Source organism: Triticum aestivum, chromosome 6B (genome assembly GCF_018294505.1).
Source record: "Triticum aestivum cultivar Chinese Spring chromosome 6B, IWGSC CS RefSeq v2.1, whole genome shotgun sequence".
Classification (NCBI taxonomy): Eukaryota; Viridiplantae; Streptophyta; class Magnoliopsida; order Poales; family Poaceae; genus Triticum; species Triticum aestivum.
Window position 1 is genome coordinate 671,202,348 of NC_057810.1, and position 22,818 is coordinate 671,225,165.

General features: G+C 45.2%; 2 protein-coding genes across 3 annotated transcripts; one reads left to right on the forward strand and one right to left on the reverse strand.

Annotated features, from left to right (window-relative positions):
* The first annotated feature begins 8,649 nt into the window (after positions 1–8,649).
* Positions 8,650–17,190, forward strand: LOC123139068 (AUGMIN subunit 8). 2 transcript variants are annotated; one of them, XM_044558885.1, is made up of 8 exons: positions 8,650–9,049; positions 9,139–11,541; positions 12,519–13,850; positions 14,060–14,179; positions 14,749–14,865; positions 15,046–15,135; positions 15,842–15,949; positions 16,578–17,190. In XM_044558885.1, the coding sequence occupies exons 2-8, from the start codon at positions 9,241–9,243 to the stop codon at positions 16,623–16,625; spliced, it is 4,116 nt and encodes a 1,371-aa protein (XP_044414820.1). In that variant the 5' UTR covers positions 8,650–9,049; positions 9,139–9,240; the 3' UTR covers positions 16,626–17,190. The 2 variants fall into 2 exon arrangements, with proteins under 2 accessions (XP_044414820.1, XP_044414819.1); XM_044558884.1 differs by lacking the exons at positions 8,650–9,049; positions 9,139–11,541 and adding an exon at positions 11,811–11,866 and having other exon boundaries at positions 12,082–13,850.
* A 588-nt stretch (positions 17,191–17,778) lies between these two features.
* Positions 17,779–22,806, reverse strand: LOC123139069 (translation initiation factor IF3-4, chloroplastic). Its single transcript, XM_044558886.1, has 10 exons — positions 22,445–22,806; positions 22,000–22,039; positions 21,854–21,913; positions 21,065–21,126; positions 20,447–20,502; positions 20,321–20,354; positions 19,911–19,983; positions 19,718–19,810; positions 19,221–19,526; positions 17,779–18,316 (listed from the first exon to the last, which is right to left on the reverse strand). Exons 1-9 carry the CDS (start codon positions 22,714–22,716, stop codon positions 19,263–19,265), a joined length of 954 nt encoding a protein of 317 aa, XP_044414821.1. The 5' UTR covers positions 22,717–22,806; the 3' UTR covers positions 17,779–18,316; positions 19,221–19,262.
* Positions 22,807–22,818: the final 12 nt, after the last annotated feature.

Genomic DNA, 22,818 nt, shown 5'->3' on the forward strand with positions numbered 1-22,818 from the left:
ATGAATTATGGTTTGGGAAGAAACCTAAGCTGTCGTTTCTAAAAGTTTGGGGATGCGATGCTTATGTCAAGAAACTTCAACCTGAAAAGCTCGAACCCAAGTCAGAAAAATGCGTCTTCATAGGATACCCTAAGGAAACCATTGGATATACCTTCTACCTCAGATTCGAAGGCAAGATCTTTGTTGCCAAGAACGGGTCCTTTCTGGAGAAAGAGTTTCTCTCGAGAGAAGTAAGTGGGAGGAAAGTGGAACTTGATGAAGTATTACCTTTTAAACCGGTGAGTAGCGCAGCTCAGGAAGATGTTCCTGTGGTGCCAGCACCAACTGAAGAGGAAGTTAATGATGATGATCAAGGTACTTCGGATCAAGTTACTACTGAACTTCGTAGGTCCACGAGGACACGTTCCACACCAGAGCGGTATGGCAACCCTGTCCTGGAAATCATGTTGTTAGACAACGATGAACCTTCAAACTATGAAGAAGCGATGGCGGGCCCAGATTCCAACAAATGGCTTGAAGCCATGCAATCCGAGATAGGATCCATGTATGAAAATGAAGTATGGACTTTGACAGACTTGCCCGATGATCGGCGAGCGATAGAAAACAAATGGATCTTTAAGAAGAAGACGGACGCGGATGGTAATGTTACCATCTATAAAGCTCGACTTGTCGCTAAGGGTTATCGGCAAGTTCAAGGGGTTGACTACGATGAGACATTCTCTCCCGTAGCGAAGCTAAAGTCCGTCTGAATCATGTTAGAAATTGCCGCATACTATGATTATGAGATATGGCAAATGGACATCAAAACGGCATTCCTTAACGGTCATCTTAAGGAAGAACTGTATATGATGCAGCCGGAAGGTTTTGTCGACCCTGAGAATGCTAACAAGGTATGCAAGCTCCAGCGATCCATTTATGGGCTGGTGCAAGCATCTCGGAGTTGGAACATTCGCTTTGATGAGATGATCAAAGCGTTTGGGTTTATGCAGACTTATGGAGAAGCCTGCGGTTACAAGAAAGTGAGTGGGAGCACTGTAGCATTTCTCATATTATATGTAGATGACATACTTTTGATGGGAAATGATATAGAACTCTTGAACAACATTAAGGCCTACTTGAATAAGTGTTTTTCAGTGAAGGACCTTGGAGAAGCTGCTTACATACTAGGCATCAAGATCTATAGGGATAGATTGAGACGCCTCATAGGTCTTTCACAAAGCACATACCTCGATAAGATATTGAAGAAGTTCAATATGGATCAGTCTAAGAAGGGGTTCTTGCCTGTGTTACATGGTGTGAAATTGAGCTCAGCTCAATGCCCGACCACGGCAGAAGATAGAGAAAAGATGAGTGTCATCCCCTATGCCTCAGCTATAGGGTCTATTATGTATGCCATGCTGTGTATCAGACCTGATGTAAACCTTGCCGTAAGTTTGGTAGGAAGGTACCAAAGTAATCCCGGCATGGAACACTGGACAGCGGTCAAGAACATCCTAAAGTACCTGAAAAGGACTAAGGATATGTTTCTCGTTTATGAAGGTGACAAAGAGCTCGTCGTAAAAGGTTACGTCGACGCTAGCTTCAACACAGATCTAGATGACTCTAAGTCACAAACCGGATACGTGTATATTTTGAATGGTGGGGCAGTAAGCTGGTGCAGTTGCAAGCAAAGCGTCGTGGCGGGATCTACATGTGAAGCAGAGTACATGGCAGCCTCGGAGGCAGCGCATGAAGCAATCTGGGTGAAGGAGTTCATCACCGACCTAGGAGTCATACCCAATGCGTCGGGGCCGATCGCACTCTTCTGTGACAACACTGGAGCTATTGCACTTGCCAAGGAGCCCAGGTTTCACAACAAGACCAGGCACATCAAGCGTCGCTTCAACTCCATTCGTGAAAATGTTCAAGATGGAGACATAGATATTTGTAAAGTACACACGAACCTGAATGTAGCAGATCCGTTGACTAAACCTCTCCCTAGAGCAAAACATGATCAACACCAGAATTCCATGGGTGTTCGATTCATCACAATGTAACTAGATTATTGACTCTAGTGCAAGTGGGAGACTGTTGGAAATATGCCCTAGAGGCAATAATAAAATGGTTATTATTATATTTCTTTGTTCATGATAATTATCTATTATTCATGCTATAATTGCGTTATCCGGAAATCGTAATACACGTGTGAATACATAGACCACAGCATGTCCCTAGTGAGCCTCTAGTTGATAGCTCATTGATCAACAGATAGTCATGGTTTCCTGACTATGGGCATTGGATGTCATTGATAACGGGATCACATCATTAGGAGAATGATGTGATGGACAAGACCCAATCCTAAGCATAGCTCAAAGATCGTGTAGTTCGTTTAGCTAGAGCTTTTCCAAATGTCAAGTATCATTTCCTTAGACCATGAGATTGTGCAACTCCCGGATACCGAAGGAGTGCTTTGGGTGTGCCAAACATCACAACGTAACTGGGTGACTATAAAGGTGCACTACGGGTATCTCCGAAAGTGTCTGTTGGGTTGGCACGAATCGAGACTGGGATTTGTCACTCCGTATGACGGAGAGGTATCTCTGGGCCCACTCGGTAATGCATCATCATAATGAGCTCAATGTGACCAAGTGTCTGGTCACGGGATCATGCATTACGGTACGAGTAAAGTGACTTGCCGGTAACGAGATTAAACAAGGTATTGGGATACCGACGATCGAATCTCGGGCATGTAACGTACCGATTGACAAAGGGAATTGTATACGGGATTGCTTGAGTCCTCGACATCGTGGTTCATCCGATGAGATCATTGAGGAGCATGTGGGAGCCAACATGGGTATCCATATCCCGCTGTTGGTTATTGACCGAAGAGGCGTCTCGGTCATGTCTGCATGTCTCCCGAACCCGTAGGGTCTACACACTTAAGGTTCGGTGATGCTAGGGTTGTAGAGATATGAGTATGAAGTAAACCGAAAGTTGTTCGGAGTCCCGGATGAGATCCCGGACGTCACGAGGAGTTCCGGAATGGTCCGGAGGTAAAGAATTATATATAGGAAGTGAAGTTTCGGCCATCGGGAAAGTTTCGGGGGTTACCGGTATTGTACCGGGACCACCGGAAGGGTCCCGGGGGTCCACCGGGTGGGGACACCTATCCCGGAGGGCCCCATGGGCTGAAGTGGGAGGGGAACCAGCCCCTGGTGGGCTGGTGCGCCCCCCCCTTGCCCCCCTGCGCCTAGGGTTGGAAACCCTAGGGGTGGGGGGCGCCTCCACTTGCCTTGGGGGGCAAGCCACCCCCCTGGCCGCCCCCCCTTGGAGATTCCATCTCCTAGGGCCGGCGCCCCCCCAGGGGGCCTATATAAAGAGGGGGGAGGGAGGGCAGCCGCACCCATGCTCTTGGCGCCTCCCTCTCCCCTTGCTACACCTCTCCCTCTCGCAGAAGCTTGGCGAAGCCCTGCCGAGATCGCTGCTGCATCCACCGCCACGCCGTCGTGCTGCTGAATCTTCATCAACCTCTCCTTCCCCCTTGCTGGATCAAGAAGGAGGAGACGTCTTCCTCAATCGTACGTGTGTTGAACGCGGAGGTGCTGTCCGTTCGGCGCTAGGATCTCCGGTGATTTGGATCACGACGAGTACGACTCCCTCAACCCCGTTCTCTTGAACGCTTCCGCTCGCGATCTACAAGGGTATGTAGGTGCACTCCTCTCTCTCGTTGCTAGATGAACTCATAGATTGATCTTGGTGAAAGCGTAGAATTTTTTTATTTTCTGCAACGTTCCCCAACACCCTCTAGTACTATACTATGTTTGTCTGTCTGCTACCTTTGCGTGTGCGTGCGGTGTGAACTTGTGTTGGATATTGTGACTCTGGTGGTTTGTTTATATATAAAGCGGGGCGAAAGCCTTTTTCGGCAACTCTCCGGGTTGGCATCTTCCTCTTCATCCGCACCCCTCGCCTCCAACCACATCACCTAGTTTCTAGTTCCTATGCCCCCCCCCCCCCCCAGTTCATCACCATGCATCTCCAGCGTTGCCTACTGTAGCGCCGCTACCCCCTGCTCTAGCACCACACGACCACCATCAGTTTGTAGACCTTGCCATGCGTATCATGTTCAAAACATGACAGATTTTTCTATCCTCACAACATTGGTTTTAGGAAATCTATGCACAGAGAAATGATACGCAGGAATGTTAGTCACATGCACAAGCTTTGATTCTTATCACTCTACCACCCAGGGATAGAGTTCCAGCCTCCCACCACTCTAATTTTTATACATCTTCTCTTCAGCAGGCACCCAATCCACTACATGTAATCTGCTACCGCACACAGGTGTCCCGAATATCTGATAGGCTAGGATCCCAATTGTCAATTAAATAGCGCATAAACGAGTTCTCTACATGATAGGCTAGGATCCCAACTGAAAATGAACTCAACAAGAGATCTTGGAAGTTTATGTGCAAAGCATGTTTTGTTTTATAACTTTCAAATAACCTAGTAAATCGCAGCCAACCCACAATTTGCAAATTTCTGCTTCATGGTATAAACTTGGGAATTCACCAAAAAATTTGGAAAACCAACCATGTCTATCCCTGGCCCATCAATCAGCGGTTTCGGGTAGTGCCCCCACAGAACGAGGTAAGAGCGAATGACCAATCGACAAGTTCTCTTCTTTATCTAAGACCAAAGAACAATACTTTCACTTTCCATTTCTCAGGAAACACATGCTTAGAGCTATAAGAAGAATGTAATGTACCTAGGTCGTCACACAAGACATGACAGGTTGCACCCAAGTACTTGCTCTAAATGCTTCGCACATATTTAGCTGGTGAGCATCGAAAAAAATGGACGATGAATATTTTTAGGTTCTTGACAAAAGGTTCACAAAGGGCCACCAGTCTGATTTCTTTTTATCATATTATCTTTTGTTGCAACAGCCACATACCAAATTATCCACAACAAAATTTTATTCTTCAGCATAGTTTTAGCCTTTCAGAGGTGTTTAAAGGATCTATCAGGACCCACATCAGATAAGTGCCTATATAAGGTTTCGATAGTAAACTTTCCACTCCTAGTCCATTTCCATCTAGGAGAGTCATCAGTTCATGACAAAGTTCATATTATTCGGCATTTCTCTCAACACATTCCTAAGAAACATTTGGTCCTCGGTCAACCATGTTTAAAAGACAACTCCACACACTGCTAGACATTTGCTTTACAATTTTGGTAGTTTCATTACAAATCAAAAACAACTAAGGGAGTTGGTCCTTCAAGGATTTATCACCACACCAAACAGCATTCCGAAGATTTGTCTGTCGACCATCACCCATGGTCATGCTCCTTCTCTCAGGTAGAACCGTTTGATTTTCAGCAAATCATCCCAGCAAAGGCGAGTCATTGATTAAACTATCAATATGATATATGCCATTCTAACCTCTATTTTCTTAACTATTTCCTGCCACATTCTCTCCCCCCCCTCCAAATTCCACTACCATTTGCAAAACATGCTTATGTTAAACCTTTCTAAGTTATGAATATTCAACCCTCCTTTCTTTTTTCGCCTACCTAGCTAGGACGGGGCATCTCGCCATGTGATATTTTCTCTTAGTTTCACTCTCTTTGCAAAAAGAATTTCCTGATAGATTTTTCTATCATCCCAATATTGGCTTTAGGAAATCTATACATAGAGAAATGATATGCAGGAATGTTAGTCACACAAACTTTGGTTCTTATCACCCTACCACCCAGGGATAGATTTCCAGCCTCCCACCCCTCTAATTTTTATACATCTTCTCTTCAGCAGGCACCCAATCCACTACATGTAATCTGCTACTCCAGACAGGTGTCCAAAATATCTGATAGGCTAGGATCCCAATTGTCAATCAAAGAGATCGACATACATCTGCCCTCTCTCATCATCATGTAAAACCATTAGACCTCACCTTTTTTTGAAAGTTAATTTTCAAACTACAATGTCCATTGAGATATCGGACGACACCGTTTAGTGCATGTAGAAAGGGTTATTGGGGTGGCTAATTGTCTTGGCAAATGAGTTTTTTGGGAAAAAAAATTGCGGGAAAACTTCCGAAGTTTTTTGGGATAAAATTGATAACTAAAGAAGTAAGTTTGTAGAATACCTAAGGATTAGGGTTTAGGGCCTTGGGAGACATGATTGACTTAGCAAAGACAAAATCCGAAATAAAATCTCCGGGTAGATCTTTCTTTTAGGAATACTATATAAATCGGATACAACAATTGACTATACTTTGTACTCTCTTCATCATTCTTAAGTGATTGAAGTTCTGTACTAAGTCAAATTTGCTTAAGTTCGTACTATGTGAATTTGGTATTTCAACATGTCTTCTCATAAAATCTTAAACCTCAATTATTTTGGAACGGAGAGAGTACGTACATGCCCTTGCGGGTAATACAACCATGCTAGTGTAGCACTGTAGTAGTATACCATAATTTTTGACGTGGAAAACAAGTGTAGTTTTTTAAAAGGGAAAAGAAATGAGATTATCGCGGAAAACAAGTGAAGTCCCAAAACAAAAAAAAAATAGCAACGACAAAAAGGCAAGTTCGGGTCGTTGATCGAGAAGTGCTTGTCACTAGGACTGCCGCTTTGCTTTTCTCCCCCTAGCAACGCAACGGTACAGTCTCATCAGTCATCAGTATAGGCGAGCTGCTGGTGGTGGTGGTAGGCCACTCACTGTGGAGCGCCGTGCCGTGCCGCGGCAGTTTTTAATCACTGCTTACGCACTCGCTTAATCCCCGCAATCAAACACGGCACGCAGCAAAAGGAGGAGGAGAAATGATGCTCCCCATGAAGTGAAGTGGCTAAGCTTAGCTTAGCAAAGCTAAGTGATCGATCGTTCTGTTGGAGTTGTGTCGAATATAGTGTACAAGGTAGGTTATAGTTGGACTTGTAGTTGTATCGTGTTTACATAGAATGTGGAGTCGTGTCCTAGTAGGACACTTGTAGGCCTCTCTTATATAGCGGGGGTAGACACACGATGTAACCTATGCCAACATAATAGCACAGACGCGCAAGGGGGAGCCGGCGGCATGTGCCGGCGCCTGGGTGGCCGGTGTGCGGTATTGTGACGGTGTCACGGGGAGGAGCGCTTGTAGTCAGGCCCCGGGGATGTAGCCATATAGGTGAACCTCGTTAACAAATCTCGGTGTCGGGCTCGTGTGATTGCTTGGTCCTCGGATTATCGACGGTATGCCTCGGATTTATTCTAACACGATCGGCCCATTGGAGGAGAAGCATTCGTTCGTGGATCAGGCAAAAAATATATAAAAAAGTTGGAAAAGAGGAAAGGTGGAAAGCGGAACTGTGCTAGTACTGAGATTTACTTTTAACCTTTTTATTTAATAACTCATGGGATTGATTATGATCAAGTTCCCCATTTATTAGCGTACCAGAAACAGCTTGAGCTCAATAACAATAATGTTTTTCTAAAATCTAAAATAAAAATAATCCCCATTTGTTTTATTTTTTTCATTCATCCAGGTCAGACGCGTCGCGTAAGAAGAGTTTGGTCCATCACAGCCAGGCAGGCGCCGAGCAACGTTGCTTTCATCGGGTGAACCGCGCGAGCGAGACCGAGACCCGTCCCCGTTTTCCTCCTCCCCTGCCTCTCTTGCCTTCCCCGCACGCACGGCAAGGGCACGCCCGCCCTACGCGATCGCGGCCTCGATTCAGAACCCCTTCCCCGGCCGCGACGATCTCTTCCCCGGCGAGGCGGCGCCGATTCTCCGGCCGCGACGACGAGGTCAGCATCGGGCCCGCTTCCCCTTTCGTTCCCTTTGATCCTGTCCTCCCGTCGATTTTGGGTTCGGGGTGCGCCGTGTTTTTTTGGGGGGAGGGAAGGGAACGATGGAGGGAGTCGCGGGCGCTGGGGGCATTGTTCCGGGAGAGAGAGAGGCGAAGCCGCGGCGGCCGTGTCCCGACCGGCCGCCTGTCGTGTCGGGGCCGGCCGGCCGGCTGGGTCGGGGCTCGCGAAAGCGGCCGAGATGTCGCATGAGTTCATGTCTCCTCCTCCTCCTCCCCGGCATCAGGAAAATAAATAAACAACGGAACTCGCCGCCGGCGCCGATCGATCGCCTCCTCGAGCCTCCAATCAGATTGGAGGATTGGAGGACCATCCTCGTAGAGTATATTTTATTTTACTTATCAGCCTCCGGCGCGTCCGTTTCCTCCCTCGCAGCGCTTGACCCGCTCGGCTTCCTCCCCTGACTGCGACGAGGAGGGAGCGGGGAGCAGAGCGGAGGAGGCCCCGCCATCTGCCGCACGCGCGCGAGCTAGCCGTTGCCATCGCCTCGCTCTGGCTCCAGCCCAACGGCAACATTCCATTTCTCTTTTTCACACCTTTTTTTACCACCAATTCTTAATGCTGTTTACTACCCGCCAGAGAGAAAGAGAGAGCAAGCGATATGGCCCACACTCCCACTTGCATTGATCCTCCTTAAATTAATTTCAGAGTACACTTAGTTTAATTACCCCTACGCCGCAGCGCAGATTAATGTGGGCTTGGGTGTAGTCGCAGTACGTACTAATCATCGCATTCAGTTGCAGTTAGTCGCGTCGCCCGTCGTCCTTAACCCCAGCCAAGCCAACCAAGGAAGTGGTGGCCTCCCCTCCCGCCCCCATTTACAACCCACCCCCTCCCCCTCTCTCTCCGCTCTCTCTGTTTCTCTCTCTCTCTCTCTGCGGGGGCCGTGGCTCCGCCATTACTCGGCTTGCGGGAGCTGGGCAGCGCGGCCGTGGAGTTCCCGTGAGCTCCTTCCCTCCCTCCCTCCCTCCATCAGGTCAGGCGGAGAGCACCCCCTGAGTCACTAGTCCCCTTCCTTCGCCACCACCAACACCAACCCGCTCCCCTCCCTCCCCCGAAAGAGACGCCCCGATTCCTACGACGCGTACGTAAATTATTACTCCTCCTCCCAAAGGTGGGAGGGGAATTCCATTCCTCCCCTCCGGAAAACAACCTCCCGTCCCCTTTTCTTTTCTTCCTCCACCCGCCGAATCGCGCTCCGCTCCGTCGCCGATCTGGTCCGAATTCCCGTCCGATTCCGCGGGATTGATTTCTTGGTTGGTTGCTGGTCCTTGTCTGAACCGCATTGGGTTGTTTTCTTGTGCAGGCGCTGCCGGGCGGATTGCTGCTGGCTCCGTGGCGGCGCTGTCAATGCGGGTGGCTCTGACGAACCCCGACCCCGACCCCGGCCGGTGGTTGCGCTGCGCGGATGGGGGACGCCTGCGGCCCGCGGAAATCTGACGCCAACGCCCACGACGACCTGCCTCCGGCGGTGACCCGCAGGCCATCGACCCCGCGGCGGCACCCCTCGCCGAATGCCGGTGCACCAGCCACCCCGAGGCGGCACCCCTCGCCAAATGCTGCCCCCGCGGCTCCATCCACCCCGAGGCGGCACCCCTCGCCGAATGCCGCTACGGGGGTGGCTGGGTCGCAGGGGAAGAGGTCCCAGTCCACCGACCGGCGGTCCGGGAGCCCGGCGAGGCCGGCCTCCGGCGGCGGTTCCAGGGCGGCCGCGCCGTCCAGGATCTCCGCCCAGACGTCGCCGCCCTCCAGCCCCTCCTCCTCCTCCTCCAGCTCCTCCACGCCCGTGCGCGACGCCGTCTCCGACACGCAGAGCGCCCCGAGGAGGCTGTCCGGCGGAGGCGGCAGGGCCCCCGACGGGCTGTGGCCGTCAATGCGGAGCCTCTCCTCCTCGCTCCAGCTCGAGCCCAGGGACCGGAGGGCCGCGGATCAGGCCAGGGCGAGGGACGCGTCGGCGGCGGCCGACAGGAAGAGGAGCCCGATGAGGGGGCGGAGCGGCGGCGGCGAGCCGCCGGAGAACCCGCACGCCAGGGTGATTGACCACCACCGCTGGCCGGCCATGATGGGGGGCAGGGTGTCCGGCAGCGCCATGTCCAGGAGCGTGGATCTCACTGACAAGATGCACAGGCCACGCGGCGGGGCTTCGCCCAAGAGGACGGCGTCGATTTCATCCGCCGCAAGCGCCCTGTCAAGAAGCATTGATCTCGCCGACAAAATCGACCGATTGGTCTCCTCATCCAGAGGGGAGGAGTCACCTAGAAGATCCTCTGCTTCAAATGGCACAGCTGATACATCAAAAAGGAGCATCACTGATGGTAAAGATGCCAGACCTGCAGCCATGGCAGTTCCATCAAGAGGGATGATTTCTCCTGTGAGAACAGCAAGGGCCCTGTCCAAGAGCATGGATCTTACTGAAAGAGATTACAGTATGCTCTCCTCCGCAGTGTCAAGTCTCTCAGTATCAAGTGTGTCTAATGCCACATCGCAAACCACAAAATCTTCTGAGAAGCCGAATGGACGTGCTTCTTCCCCAGCCTTGTCACGGGGACATTCACCTAGAACATCAGCAACATCTGGCGGCAGCATTGCCGGTATATTGAAAAACATTGATGCCCCTGAAAAAGATAAGAGACCAGCTTCATCTAGAGGGACTTCGCCAAGAAGGCCACTTGCTTCTGATGGTGTTAATGCTATTGTTAAAAATATGGATCTTTCTGAGAAGGATAGCAGGACAGTCATCTCCTCGGTTCCATCTCGAGCGGTATCTTCCCCAAGGAGAAGACAGGCTTCTGATGCTATTGATGCTATGCCAAGAAGCTCAGATTTTCCTGAAAAAGATAACAGACCATCCACATCATCTTCATTGCGTGGGGTTTCTCCGCGAAGAAGGCTTGGCTCTGATGGTTTCAGTGGTATATCAAAAGGGGTGGATTGTGCTGATAAAGCTAGCACACCATCCACCTCATCAGCTGCATCGCGAGGTGTTGCACCAAGAACTCAAGTGATATCTGATTGTGTTGGTACTACATCAAAGGGCAAGGATTCTGCTGATAAAGATAATAGACCATCAACCTCATATGCTACATCACGAGGTATGTCACCACGAAGAAGGCTTGCATCTGATGGTATTAGCTCCATTTCAAGTAGCATCAACTTCGCTGAAAAGGATGGAAGAATTGTGGCCTCTTCAGTTGCACATCGTGGGATCTCAACTATAAGGCGTCTTGCGTCTGATGGTGTTGATATTATACCAAAGAGTATGGATAGTCCTGAGAAAGATGTCAGACCCTCCACTTCAGACGGTTCAAGAGGTCTTTCGCCAAGAAGAAGACTTGTCTCTGATGGTGTCAATGTTATACCCAAGCGCATGGATCTTTCGGAAAAAGATACCAGACCTGCCACCTTGTCAACTGCATCACGGGGAGTTTCACCAAGAAGAAGACTCGCCTCTGATAATGTAGAAGCAATGTCAAAGAGCTCAGATTCTGTTGAAAAAGAAACAAGATCATCCGCTTCGTCGGTGGCATCACGGGGCGTTTCACCAAGAAGAAGACTTGCCTCTGATAATGTAGAAGCAACATCAAAGAGCTCAGATTCTGTTGAAAAAGAAACAAGACCATCCACTTCATCAATGGCATCACGAGGGGTTTCACCAAGAAGAAGACTCGCCTCTGATAATGTAGAAGCAACATCAAAGAGCTCAGATTCTGTTGAAAAAGAAACAAGACCATCCACTTCATCAATGGCATCACGGGGCGTTTCACCAAGAAGAAGACTTGCCTCTGATAATGTAGAAGCAACATCAAAGAGCTCAGATTCTGTTGAAAAAGAAACAAGACCATCCACTTCATCAATGGCATCACGAGGGGTTTCACCAAGAAGAAGACTCGCCTCTGATAATGTAGAGCAACATCAAGAGCTCAGATTCTGTTGAAAAGAAACAAGACCATCCACTTCATCAATGGCATCACGAGGGGTTTCACCAAGAAGAAGACTCGCCTCTGATAATGTAGAAGCAACATCAAAGAGCTCAGATTCTGTTGAAAAAGAAACAAGATCATCCACTTCATCGATGGCATCACGAGGGGTTTCACCAAGAAGAAGACTCGCCTCTGATAATGTAGAAGCAATATCAAAGAGCTCAGATTTTGTTGAAAAAGAAACAAGACCATCCACTTCATCAATGGCATCACGAGGGGTTTCACCAAGAAGAAGACTCGCCTCTGATGTAGAATATCGAAGAGCTCAGATTCTGTTGAAAAAGAAACAAGATCATCCACTTCATCGATGGCATCACGAGGGGTTTCACCAAGAAGAAGAATCGGCTCTGATAGTGTAGAAGCTATATCGAAGAGCTCAGATTTTGCTGAAAAAGAAACAAGACCATCCACTTCGTCAGTGGCATTACGGGGGGTTTCACCAAGAAGAAGACTCGCCTCTGATAGTGTAGAAGCTATATCGAAGAGCTCAGATTTTGCTGAAAAAGAAACAAGACCATCCACTTCATCAGTGGCATTACGGGGGGTTTCACCAAGAAGAAGACTTGCCTCTTATAGTGTAGAAGCTATATCAAAGAGCTCAGATTTTGTTGAAAAAGAAACCAGATCGTCCACTTCGTCAGTGGCATCACGAGGGGTTTCACCAAGAAGACGACTTGCTTCGGATGGTCTCAATACTTTATCGAAGAGCACTGATTTATCTGGTAAAGACTACAGGCCATCAACCTCAGCAGCTGCATCACGAGGGACTTCACCCAGAAGCAGGATTGCCTCTAATTCCGTTGATGCCCCGTCAAGAAGCATGACTTTTGCTGATAAAGAGAGCAGACCCTCCACCTCATCAGGAGCATCACGTGGGACTCTACAGAGAGGCGTGCTTGCTTCTGGTAGCATTGTGGATCCTGTGGACAATGGTAGTGAACGATCCACCTCATCGGCTGCATCTGGTGGGACTTCAGACAGTAGACTTGACAGTACTGATGCTCAAGTAGAAGCCATCCAGTTTGCTGAGGAAGTTAATTCAGTAACTCCAGATGGCTGTAGTGATGATACTTCAGAAAGCATGTATTCTGGTAATGTAGGCACAGATGCAGCATCCTTGTCCATTGCGGTGCAAGATAGGCAACCAAGCAGATCTGTTTCTGATGTCAGTGAGGATATGTCACAGAGTGTGGATGCAACTCAAAAACATAACAGAGCCATCTCGGTAAAGGTTCCATCTCGAGGAACTTCTCCAAGAAGGCGTCTTGCATCTGATGGCATTAATACTATGCTCAAAAGCATGGATTTTGCTGAGAAAGATAAGAGACCCATGACCATGTCAGTATCATCACGTGGAATGTCACCAAGAAGAACAGCAAGAGTGGACTCTGCTAGTATAATGTCAAAAAGCATGGATTTTTCTGATAAGTGTAATGGACAAATATCTTCAATAATTCCATCGCGAGCGGTTTCTACACGAAAAATACTGGGACCAGATGGTGCTAATGCCATGTCGAGAAGTGTGGATCTGACTGATAACTTCAGACAACCAGTCTCTTCAACAGTGCAACCAAGTAGAGTTTCACCAAGGAAGATGCCTTATGCGAGCCCAGGTTCTGCCAATGGAAATGGAATTCAAGAGGAAAATGCCAGTTCAAGTCCAGATGCACCTTCAAATAATTCAGAAAGATTTGCACCTCCAAAGCAGTTGGCAAGGACACTGTCTTCACCATCACGTGGTCTACTACGTCCTTCATCACCAACCAAGGCTTCATCAACATCATCACTTGCCTCTAGGAGGTTGCCGAGCCCATTGAGGATTAGACCTTCAACACCTGTCTCACCATGTAGTTCTGGTAGATCCGATTCCCCCTCTTCTCTTCTCAACTACATTGGTGATGCAACAAGAGGAAAGAAGAGCCCAAGCCACATGGAAGATGCCCATCAGTTGCGCCTCCTGTATAATAGGAACTTGCAATGGCGTTTTACAAATGCTTATGTGGATGAAATGCTATCAATCCAGAAGATGGGTGCCGAGGTAAACACTCGAAAGTTACCCCCTTTACATATATCAGTGGCCATTTATTCTAAATTGTTTCACTATATATCCTGTCTTCTAGGAAATTTGGGAAAATGCTTTTTATGCTTGGTCTAAACTCGAAGTTCTTTTTTTACTGTATGATTATTGTCATTACATGTACATGAGCTTAGTTTATTTTTCTTACTTTGTTTTTTCATTTGAAGCAGACTATGCTCTACAGTGTATGGGATAGTAACTCAAGGATGTCTGACTCTATGGTTACGAAAAGGAGTTATGTTGAAAGGCTGAGGCAAGAGGTCAAATTGGGAATAGTGTTGAAACAACAAGTAAGATATGTTGAGATGTCTGATATTTTAGGCACTTGTTTCTCCTGATGGTATTGGTTAGTCTAAGATTTGTGTTATAGTTGTTCAATGTTTAATAGTGTAACTAACAAATGCGACATCTGTTTAAAACATTTGTGAAGTAATAACATTGTGGGCATTAGTACAGTGCATCAAGGCAGCAGCGCAACAAGTAACCTTCTTCCAGCGTATCATATTTTTACCTGGCTTTTTCAGAGTAGATAGAGAAGAAAAAAAATCCCGATCATGCCTGTTTTGGTTGAGATAGATTGTCGTAAAACGGTTGCATTGTTTGTAGAAATATGTTCATGGTACAGAAATGTGGGACACTCTACAAGTCTATATCTTCATTTCCAAACCCTGCCACTGGTTGGAAGACTAAATTTACATGTTCCCGTACTAGTATTTTTTTCCATTAAGCAAGTTTTATATTCTGTGGAGGTGCACAAGTGCTCACTGCTATTTAGCACAAGATAAAACTACCTGTGTTGAAGCTTGTGTTGCTTCATGAGTCTGACCTCAATATTGCATCTTTTGTTTTCATGATGCAGATGGACTACCTCGACCACTGGGAAGAGTTGCAAACAGATCATTCTACTTCTTTGTCCGGTGCAATTGAAGCTCTTAGAGCAAGTACATTGCGCCTTCCAGTTACAGGAGGAGCAAAGGTATCAACAGTTCGCTTTCCAAGACATGAACCCTTCTAGAACTAGAAAATATAATACTTGAAGTATGATGACTCCTGGAGTAAAGCTAACTTGTGTACATGCTAAACAAGTCTTCCGTTTGATTTCTTTGCTGTTTTATCTGTGAAATGCTTAGTGATTCTTATTGTTTACTTCTTGCAGGCTGATGTACTTACTGTTAAGAATGCTGTCAGTTCAGCAGTTGACATTATGCAAGCAATGGGCTCTTCTGTTTGCAACTTGCTATCGAAGGTAAAATAGAAGGCCTATTTTCTGCTACTGCTGCATAATTGGCAACTTTGGTAAAACTGATACGTTGCAGTGGATGCAAAATTACTTTGTTGTTTTCCTGAAATACTACCATATGAAGAACCTGTACTTTCCATTGTAATTTGATATTTCAATTCATACAAGTTTAATTATAGCATAGGTTAATAGGACAGTTTGTGATCATTGAACCGGTGGCTAAAATAATAATAATCTATAATTAGCATTGGCACACTGGCGTTTCTTGTGCCTACAAGGCTACAGCCATTCAGTTATTATGATTCAATGGAGGTCCTGATTGTTAGAGTTGTGATAGTGCTGTTTGTGGTATCATGTGGCTGCAATGATTGTGAGAGGGTGGTGACATTATGCTAGCTTTCTGGCCAGTCCCCTTCTGCCAAGCTGGTAGTCTCGTACTGCTAGCAGGAAAACCATAAGTTAGTGCATGGACAAAATTTAACTACTCTTATGCAAACTTGACCGTTCCAGATGATCTTTCCTTCCAAATCCAACATGTCAAATTATTGGAGATTGATGTTTGAGTTCTGGCATTACTATGGAAGTGGATGCTGATTTTCTATGCTTGCTACACTATTTGGATCAATTCATTGATTGGCATAATCTTCTGGCAATTAAGCATTTCTAATAAATAACGCGGTCAGGTGTCTAACCATTGACCTGTGCTCTGCAGTTAGAGGCTACACACTCTCTGGTTACAGAACTCTCAGCTGTTGCTGCTAAAGAAAGCACTACCCTTAATGAGTACAGAGAGCTCTTGGGTACAGCGGCAGCACTGCAGGTACAAGCTTGATATATATTTATTCATCTCATCATCATTTCACTTGTTCTGATAGGACTTGGGGATACATTGTCGAATGCTACTTCCATGTATCGAGTATAATTATTTAGCTTGTTAAGGGCACGTATGCATCAATGATATTTTTATCTGCTCCTAATGAGTATCCTTGCTGACGATAATATAATATTTTTGTACAATAACTGATTATCAAAGTCCCAAAAGGTCATAGGTGCTTGAAACGGTTAAATAAGATACTAACATATGCTGCGACACTGACTGAAACATAAGCAATTGTGTTAAATCTTTTCTATTTTGGCATGATATTTTTAATATTGCCGGATTTCTCATCACTTTGATGCTGGAAATGCTTTTTGAGTGGGTCATTTACCTCTGACTGCTATTTCTTGTTACCATGTGTTACATCATAAATCTATATCTGTGCAAAACCTCTTTATGATCAGTTTCCAGATAACGTAGTCCTATTGTTATTTTTGATGAATATCAAAAGCTACATTGTCACATGTCAGTAAGATAATATATAGGCTGCTGTTCCAGGCTTGAAGCTGCAGTAAAAAAGGGTCTGCTTTGCTGTTCAATCTAACTTGTACCATTATCTTCCTCTGAGCAGGTCCACGAGTCCAGCCTAAGGACACAACTCATACAAGAAACAGAGTGAACAACTTAATCCCTTGTATGTCTAACTAAGAAGATAGAGGTAACCACACCATTCATTAGTTCTCTGTAACCGTAACGTGAATATGTGTATCTTCAGTTTGTTCCCCACCCCCTTTCTTTTTCTTCCTCTTTGTTAGGTACCCCCCAAATTTCTCTTTTTTTTTTCATTTCTACCTCCCATGCCCTTTTCTATTTGTACAACCTGCATGGAAGAGAAGTGCAGCAAGCAAAATCATGGATTCACCATGACGACGGACCTGTCAGTGTTATTTTGTATAGCAGCTCACAAACTGAGGATGTCGAGGTTCCTAAAGCCTGTTGTAAATTATAGCAGCTCCTCTGCCTTTTGTTGTTTGTATCGCGGTAACAGTAGTAGAGTGTTTGGTACGTAGCAGATTATCTATTGCAGGTTCCCATGCCACCAATGGGAACATCTAACCTAACACCACAGGGTAGTAGATGATGACAGGTTCCTGGTACACCGACTTCATTTACCTTACACGTTTGCGGTCGCCGTTTTCAAGAGATATGGCGATGCTTTCTTGATATGTCGATGTTTTCAGCTCTATGAAATGTGTGGTTTGTCGGTCTCCTTTTTATTGCCCATTATAGTGCTGGAACTGTATGGTTTTTCTTGATTCTAGTGATGCTCTAAGGTGTTTATGCACATGGAGGTTGTCGCCTTTCGGTGCATGAGTGAATCTTGGCACACTTGAGCTGATGTTGATGGCTGAACATACTTTTGTCCTCAAAGAATGTATACAACTAGTTTAGCTGGGCCATAGGCCATCATCCTGCGTTGCTTAGGTTGACAGCTACTGTTTAGCCCATGATTTTGTTTATCAGTTGGAAAGGAAAATGGGTCCTCCTATGGAGGTGTGGGGCGCATGATGATAACAAGACATTTTTCCTCTTATCTTGAATTTTTTTATATTGTTCATAAAGATAGGAGATGATGCTATCACATGTAGATCAGCAACTTTTATCGCCATACCCTACAGGGAATAACCAATTGATTGTGTCCTTGATGATGCACATGCCTTGCTCACATCGTTCACAGGCTTTACTTTGCAACGGACGTGTTATGAAATTTTTGGCTTAAATTGAATTAGAGACACATAACAGTGCACTTGACCAAATGAGCAATTCAAAACTTGAAGCGCGCGGAGAAAAATGTATTTATACTTACAAAAAAAATATGAAAACTAGATAGAAATTGCTGTCCACAGTGAACAGCATACACTCCCTCTTCTTAGGCACTTCCAGCCAAATGTCAAAAAAATCCGAAAGCAACCATTTGATAAACAAGATACGACTACTGATCTTCTCCACAACCACAACACCAACTAGGATTTGCGAACGACAGCGCCAAAACAAAACCTTGCTGACAACAATGCCGCACCAGGCAACACAAGCGAACTTTCCTAACAATCACCATGACTGTTACTGACTCACTGCACGGTCCCAAGCCGTTTAGTAGATTCTGTTGGTGCAATGTGAGATGATGATTCGAGGCCCCAAAACCAAAATGTTCAGATGGTAGCCCCCAGCTTCTTGATATCACAGGGTTTTGTTCTGTCTGACTCCCCAGGGAACGGCGGTGGTGGACAGCTCTTCTGCTTCATCAGGCAAAGGACGGCGAGTACAAGTACAATAGCACCATCCTTGTATTTACATGAACAGTATTGGTACCTGCCATCATCAGGTAAGTGGATTTACCAGAACGCCATCAAACTATGATGCTGATATAGACGAGATAAATTGATAGTAAAATCAAGGGGATAAATTACAAAACTTAGGCATGAGATGGAGTGATGAATCGATACAGAATGGTCCTCTCAGAAATACTCCCTCCGTTCCTAAATACAAATCTTTTTAGAGATTCAAACAGTCCATTGACAGCCGCAATGTGGCTAAGCCTCTCAGGTGACGGGAACTATGGTGGCGTGGCCTCATTAGGACTCCCGGACTTGCTTGCCTGGTTCTTATACTTGGCACTTGAGCCTCATAAGCTTTAATTAACATTTTTTGCGGACCTTTAAGTACAGTTTGGATTCCACAAGCAATGGTTTCCTCAATGCATATCTACAAACTAGGATCAGGAACCAAAATATCTTTTGGCTACCTGGTGCTCGTGCTCCCTTTTAGCAAGAAAAAGTAGTGTGCGCGCCAGATAACCACTAGACAATTCCAATCACCAAGTTATAAGCTTCAGTGCATATCTATGAATCTGTACTTGATCATGTGACAGAGTGTAGGTGTTAGCTTTCTGAATGGATATATCATATACCTATGATCATCCAATTCTATCCCCTTAAATTTCTTTCACTCCTAGTTCCAGTGACCACTTTCAGTAAGGTTTATTGATGACGAATCTAGATGATTATCCAGTCTTGTGTAACAAAGAATGCCCATAAAGATATGGAGTATGCTTCTCAAAACCAGTTTTTGGTTCCTATGTGTAACTTGTGTTGTTCCAAATGGATATTCAAGTACATAGTGCAAATCAGGGAATCAAGAAAAGTACCAAATGGTACTAAACGTAATTGTATTAGACAAGATGCAAGACAATATATTGTTTAAAACTACAAAATACCTTCTAAAATCAGAGATGGCGCCCTTGGCCTTTACAGCTAAATCAAACATTTGCTGAGACTTCTGTCTCAGGTTCCTTACTTTCCTCCAGTTCTATCACGGGCTCATCCCCATCCAAACTACTTCCCTCCAGTTGTTCGATCAGAGTCTCGTCCCCGTCCAGTTCATCGTCCGATTGGTCCGTCTCTCCTTCCACAGCATCCTTTTTGCTCACCCCATCTTGTTCTTTCTGTATAGCTAGTTTATTGGGTACAAGAATCAAATATATATTCCTCTCCGCAAAATTCTTACTTCCTTCTGTCGCTAGCTGAAATATGATTGGAAAAATTAAAAGCTTGAAACTAGCTGATTCAACTAATAGGTATATCCGTATATGCACTGTAGCCAAAGTGGAGAACAAAACAATTTGCGCAGAAAATAAAAGAGGTTTTTGAAAGAGATAAAAGGCAAATTTGTGCTCTTATTCTAGGCACAGTAAACATAGTATAACCAAATTACCTCACCAACATCAGTTTGGAATCTTCTGAGAAGTTCAATCGCTTGTTTTTTGTACAAGTTCTCCCGACCTTTCAAGTTTACCACTATCTTAACCTGAAACAATGGTGGTCTAGAGTAATAAGTTTAACCACCTAATAATGATGATGATGATGATAGTAATAGTAATGATAATATTATTAATAATTCCTAGGACCTTGTCACCGGCTTTAAGAAATTTCTTTGCAGCTCTAAGTCTCACACTGTAATCATGAATATCAATGTTGTACCTGCCAAAAAAATGCATAAAGACTCCAACATGACTTTAAGTTACAACCACAAGCAACAATCGTTAATTTACTATTAAGAGCCATCCGATGCCACAGGCAAATTGTATCTAGCAATATTTTGTTACTTCATCATGCGAAATAGCTCGGTACAGTTCCAACAAGTCTGTCTATACCATTCTTTTGATTCCATTATGCCTAATCTAACCAAGTTTATCAAAATAGTTCCGTTTTCAGAACACTTGAAGCATAAAGGCGAGTAACTGATTGATTCATTTGAAACATAAAGAACGCTAGTTTGCAATGTAACTTGGTAAATGAATATCAACATGATCAGTACCCCATTTTCAGCTCTTTCAAGCCCATGCGTTTTGCTGTAAAGAGTAGACACCAGGGAAGAGGCAACACATATTAGCATAGTGAACAAATATTTGGATGGAAAACAAAACGAGTTAGAAAAGTTTACCAACGGATCTTTTCTGCTGAACTCTTTTCTTCTTCTGTTGTTCGTACTTGTGTTTTCTGTACAAAACCAGTAAATAATTCTAGTAAATTCTGAAGGGCACAAATCTGGATAAAAGAAAAGATGACAAGTATTTTAAAAATACAAAATAAATAAATTATTAAAAACCAATAGTCTTGCTAAGTGAAGACCATGTATATATAGATTCGAACCGAGGGACTGTCTGCTAAGTGAGTAACTCTCGACCTTACATAGGGAGAAAAGCCTATTATTTGATCGAACCTGCAGATTCCATGTACAAGTTTGACATAGAGAAGCAGGGTCTCAAGTAGACAGGATAGGACCTACAGGACATTGTTTACTTTAGTCTTTAACTAACGAGGTAATATTTGATATACTTATGACATAGCTGCTGAAACCATTGTGAGGAAACTTGTCAAGACCAAATGACATCTTGAGGTGTGCATCCTACACTATGCATATCCTTGTTTTTGAAATAATATGTAAACCTTATTTACTGAGTGCTTAGACATACCTAGAAGTGTACTATCAATTAACCTGATTTCGTAATGGAAATTAATCAGATAAGAAGTGAAATTGTAGGTGTTCACTGCAACATACTTGTAATCTTTCTCTTCAAAGAGTCGGAGTACTGGAGGATCTCCATCTAGTGACAATATTGCCTGAAATTAGAGAAATATAAACCATCCCAATTTGTGTAAAAATAGTGGCACTAGCTGAGGAAGAATTTGCAAATTAATAAACCCGGGTGGACGGATTTTCCATCTCCAGGGGAAAAGGCTATCATCTCCTACTAGATAAATCCCTAATTCACCTTTTGGGGCTTCTACTCTTACATAAAGCTCTTGTCTTGACAATTCAAAATTGGGCGAAGGTTTTTTACCAAGAAATTTATACTCAAAATCATTCCATTCAGAATTCTTTTCTTTCTTAAAGCGTCGGACTTCTAGTAATGCATGTCCTAACAAGATATGGCTCAAGTTAGTGTCTCGTTAAACATGAGTGCACCTTGCAAAGTTAGGGCTAAAGCAGAAATACTGTGATTTTTTTTTTTGAAGATTATGCTCGTTTCCATTTCTATAAGGGGTTTATTACTATGTGAGCAATATTATTAAATTATATGGTGTAAGAGAGTTAGGAGTTTTAAGCTATTCTGTTCTCACAAGTTATGCATTGGCAACACACTTTTCCATTCAAATGCTTGGGTTTCAGCTATTTTCATTTAGTTTATAATAGCAGGACATGCCTATAAAAGCCATTGCTAAATGCTAAACAACTGCTTGTTCTCGCTTGTATGCTAATGAACAACTACTTGTTCTCGCTCGTGCCAACTTTATGCTGAAAATGTATGTTTATAGAGAAAGAAGCTACATGAGATGGAGAAAGTACCAGCATAAGATCATTTTCATCTGCAATTCGAACTGCCTCGCTTACAGATATAACACCAACCTGCAGAGCGACAAATGAAGGTGCATGCACCATCAAATACATAATCAGGTAAGAGCACTACTTACATGATTAGGCATGTGATTTACCATATTTTTCTGGGCATCCAACAGCCTGACGGTCGAAGACCTAACCATGGGAGGCGGTTGAAATGTTAAAAGAATGAAATGAATGTACAGATACGGAAGAAAGAAGAAATCATCATACAAGACTAAGTACATCACAATTCCAGATGCTTATCTATCATGGCATCCACCTCCCATATGCCTGCGCCCTCTAACAACTAAGCAGCAAGTTTCTCTTTTCTCCCAAGAGAATGTCATTGTTTTAAAAGAACATATGAGCATTTGCAGACATGACATGAGTTTTCTAATTGGGTAACATTAATACCGCCCAAAGAAAAACTAAAACTCAGCTCCCTTGCAATTGCAAGTAATGACATGGAATCACTCGGCATTTGACGAGGCAAACATGTGGACTGTGGAGCACATTATACAGCTATAAGTGGAGGGGCAAGGAAAATGGCGTTCGTACTGGATACGCTCGATGTCGAGGGCGGGGTCCTGCTCCTGCTCGGGGCGGTCCCGCCGCCCGGCCCCGCCCTCCTCGTCGTCTTCCTCGTCGCTCCCGTACGCGGAGTAGCGGGCGACCGCGACGAGCCGCCGCGGCCGCCCCTGCCGCGCGGCCAGCGACGACCGCGCCGAGGAGGAGGGCACCGAGGCGTGGGCGGTGGAGCAGCACGGCCTGTATGGCAGCCGCCGGGACACGGCCGGCGCGAACGCGAAGCCGGCGGCGACGCCGACCATGGCCGGTGGCGGTGGTCGGGGGTGGTGGCCGCGCCTTATCTGCTCGGTCGGAGGTTTTTGCCGCGAGCGGAGGAATCCCAAGCAACGAGTGGAGGGGATAGG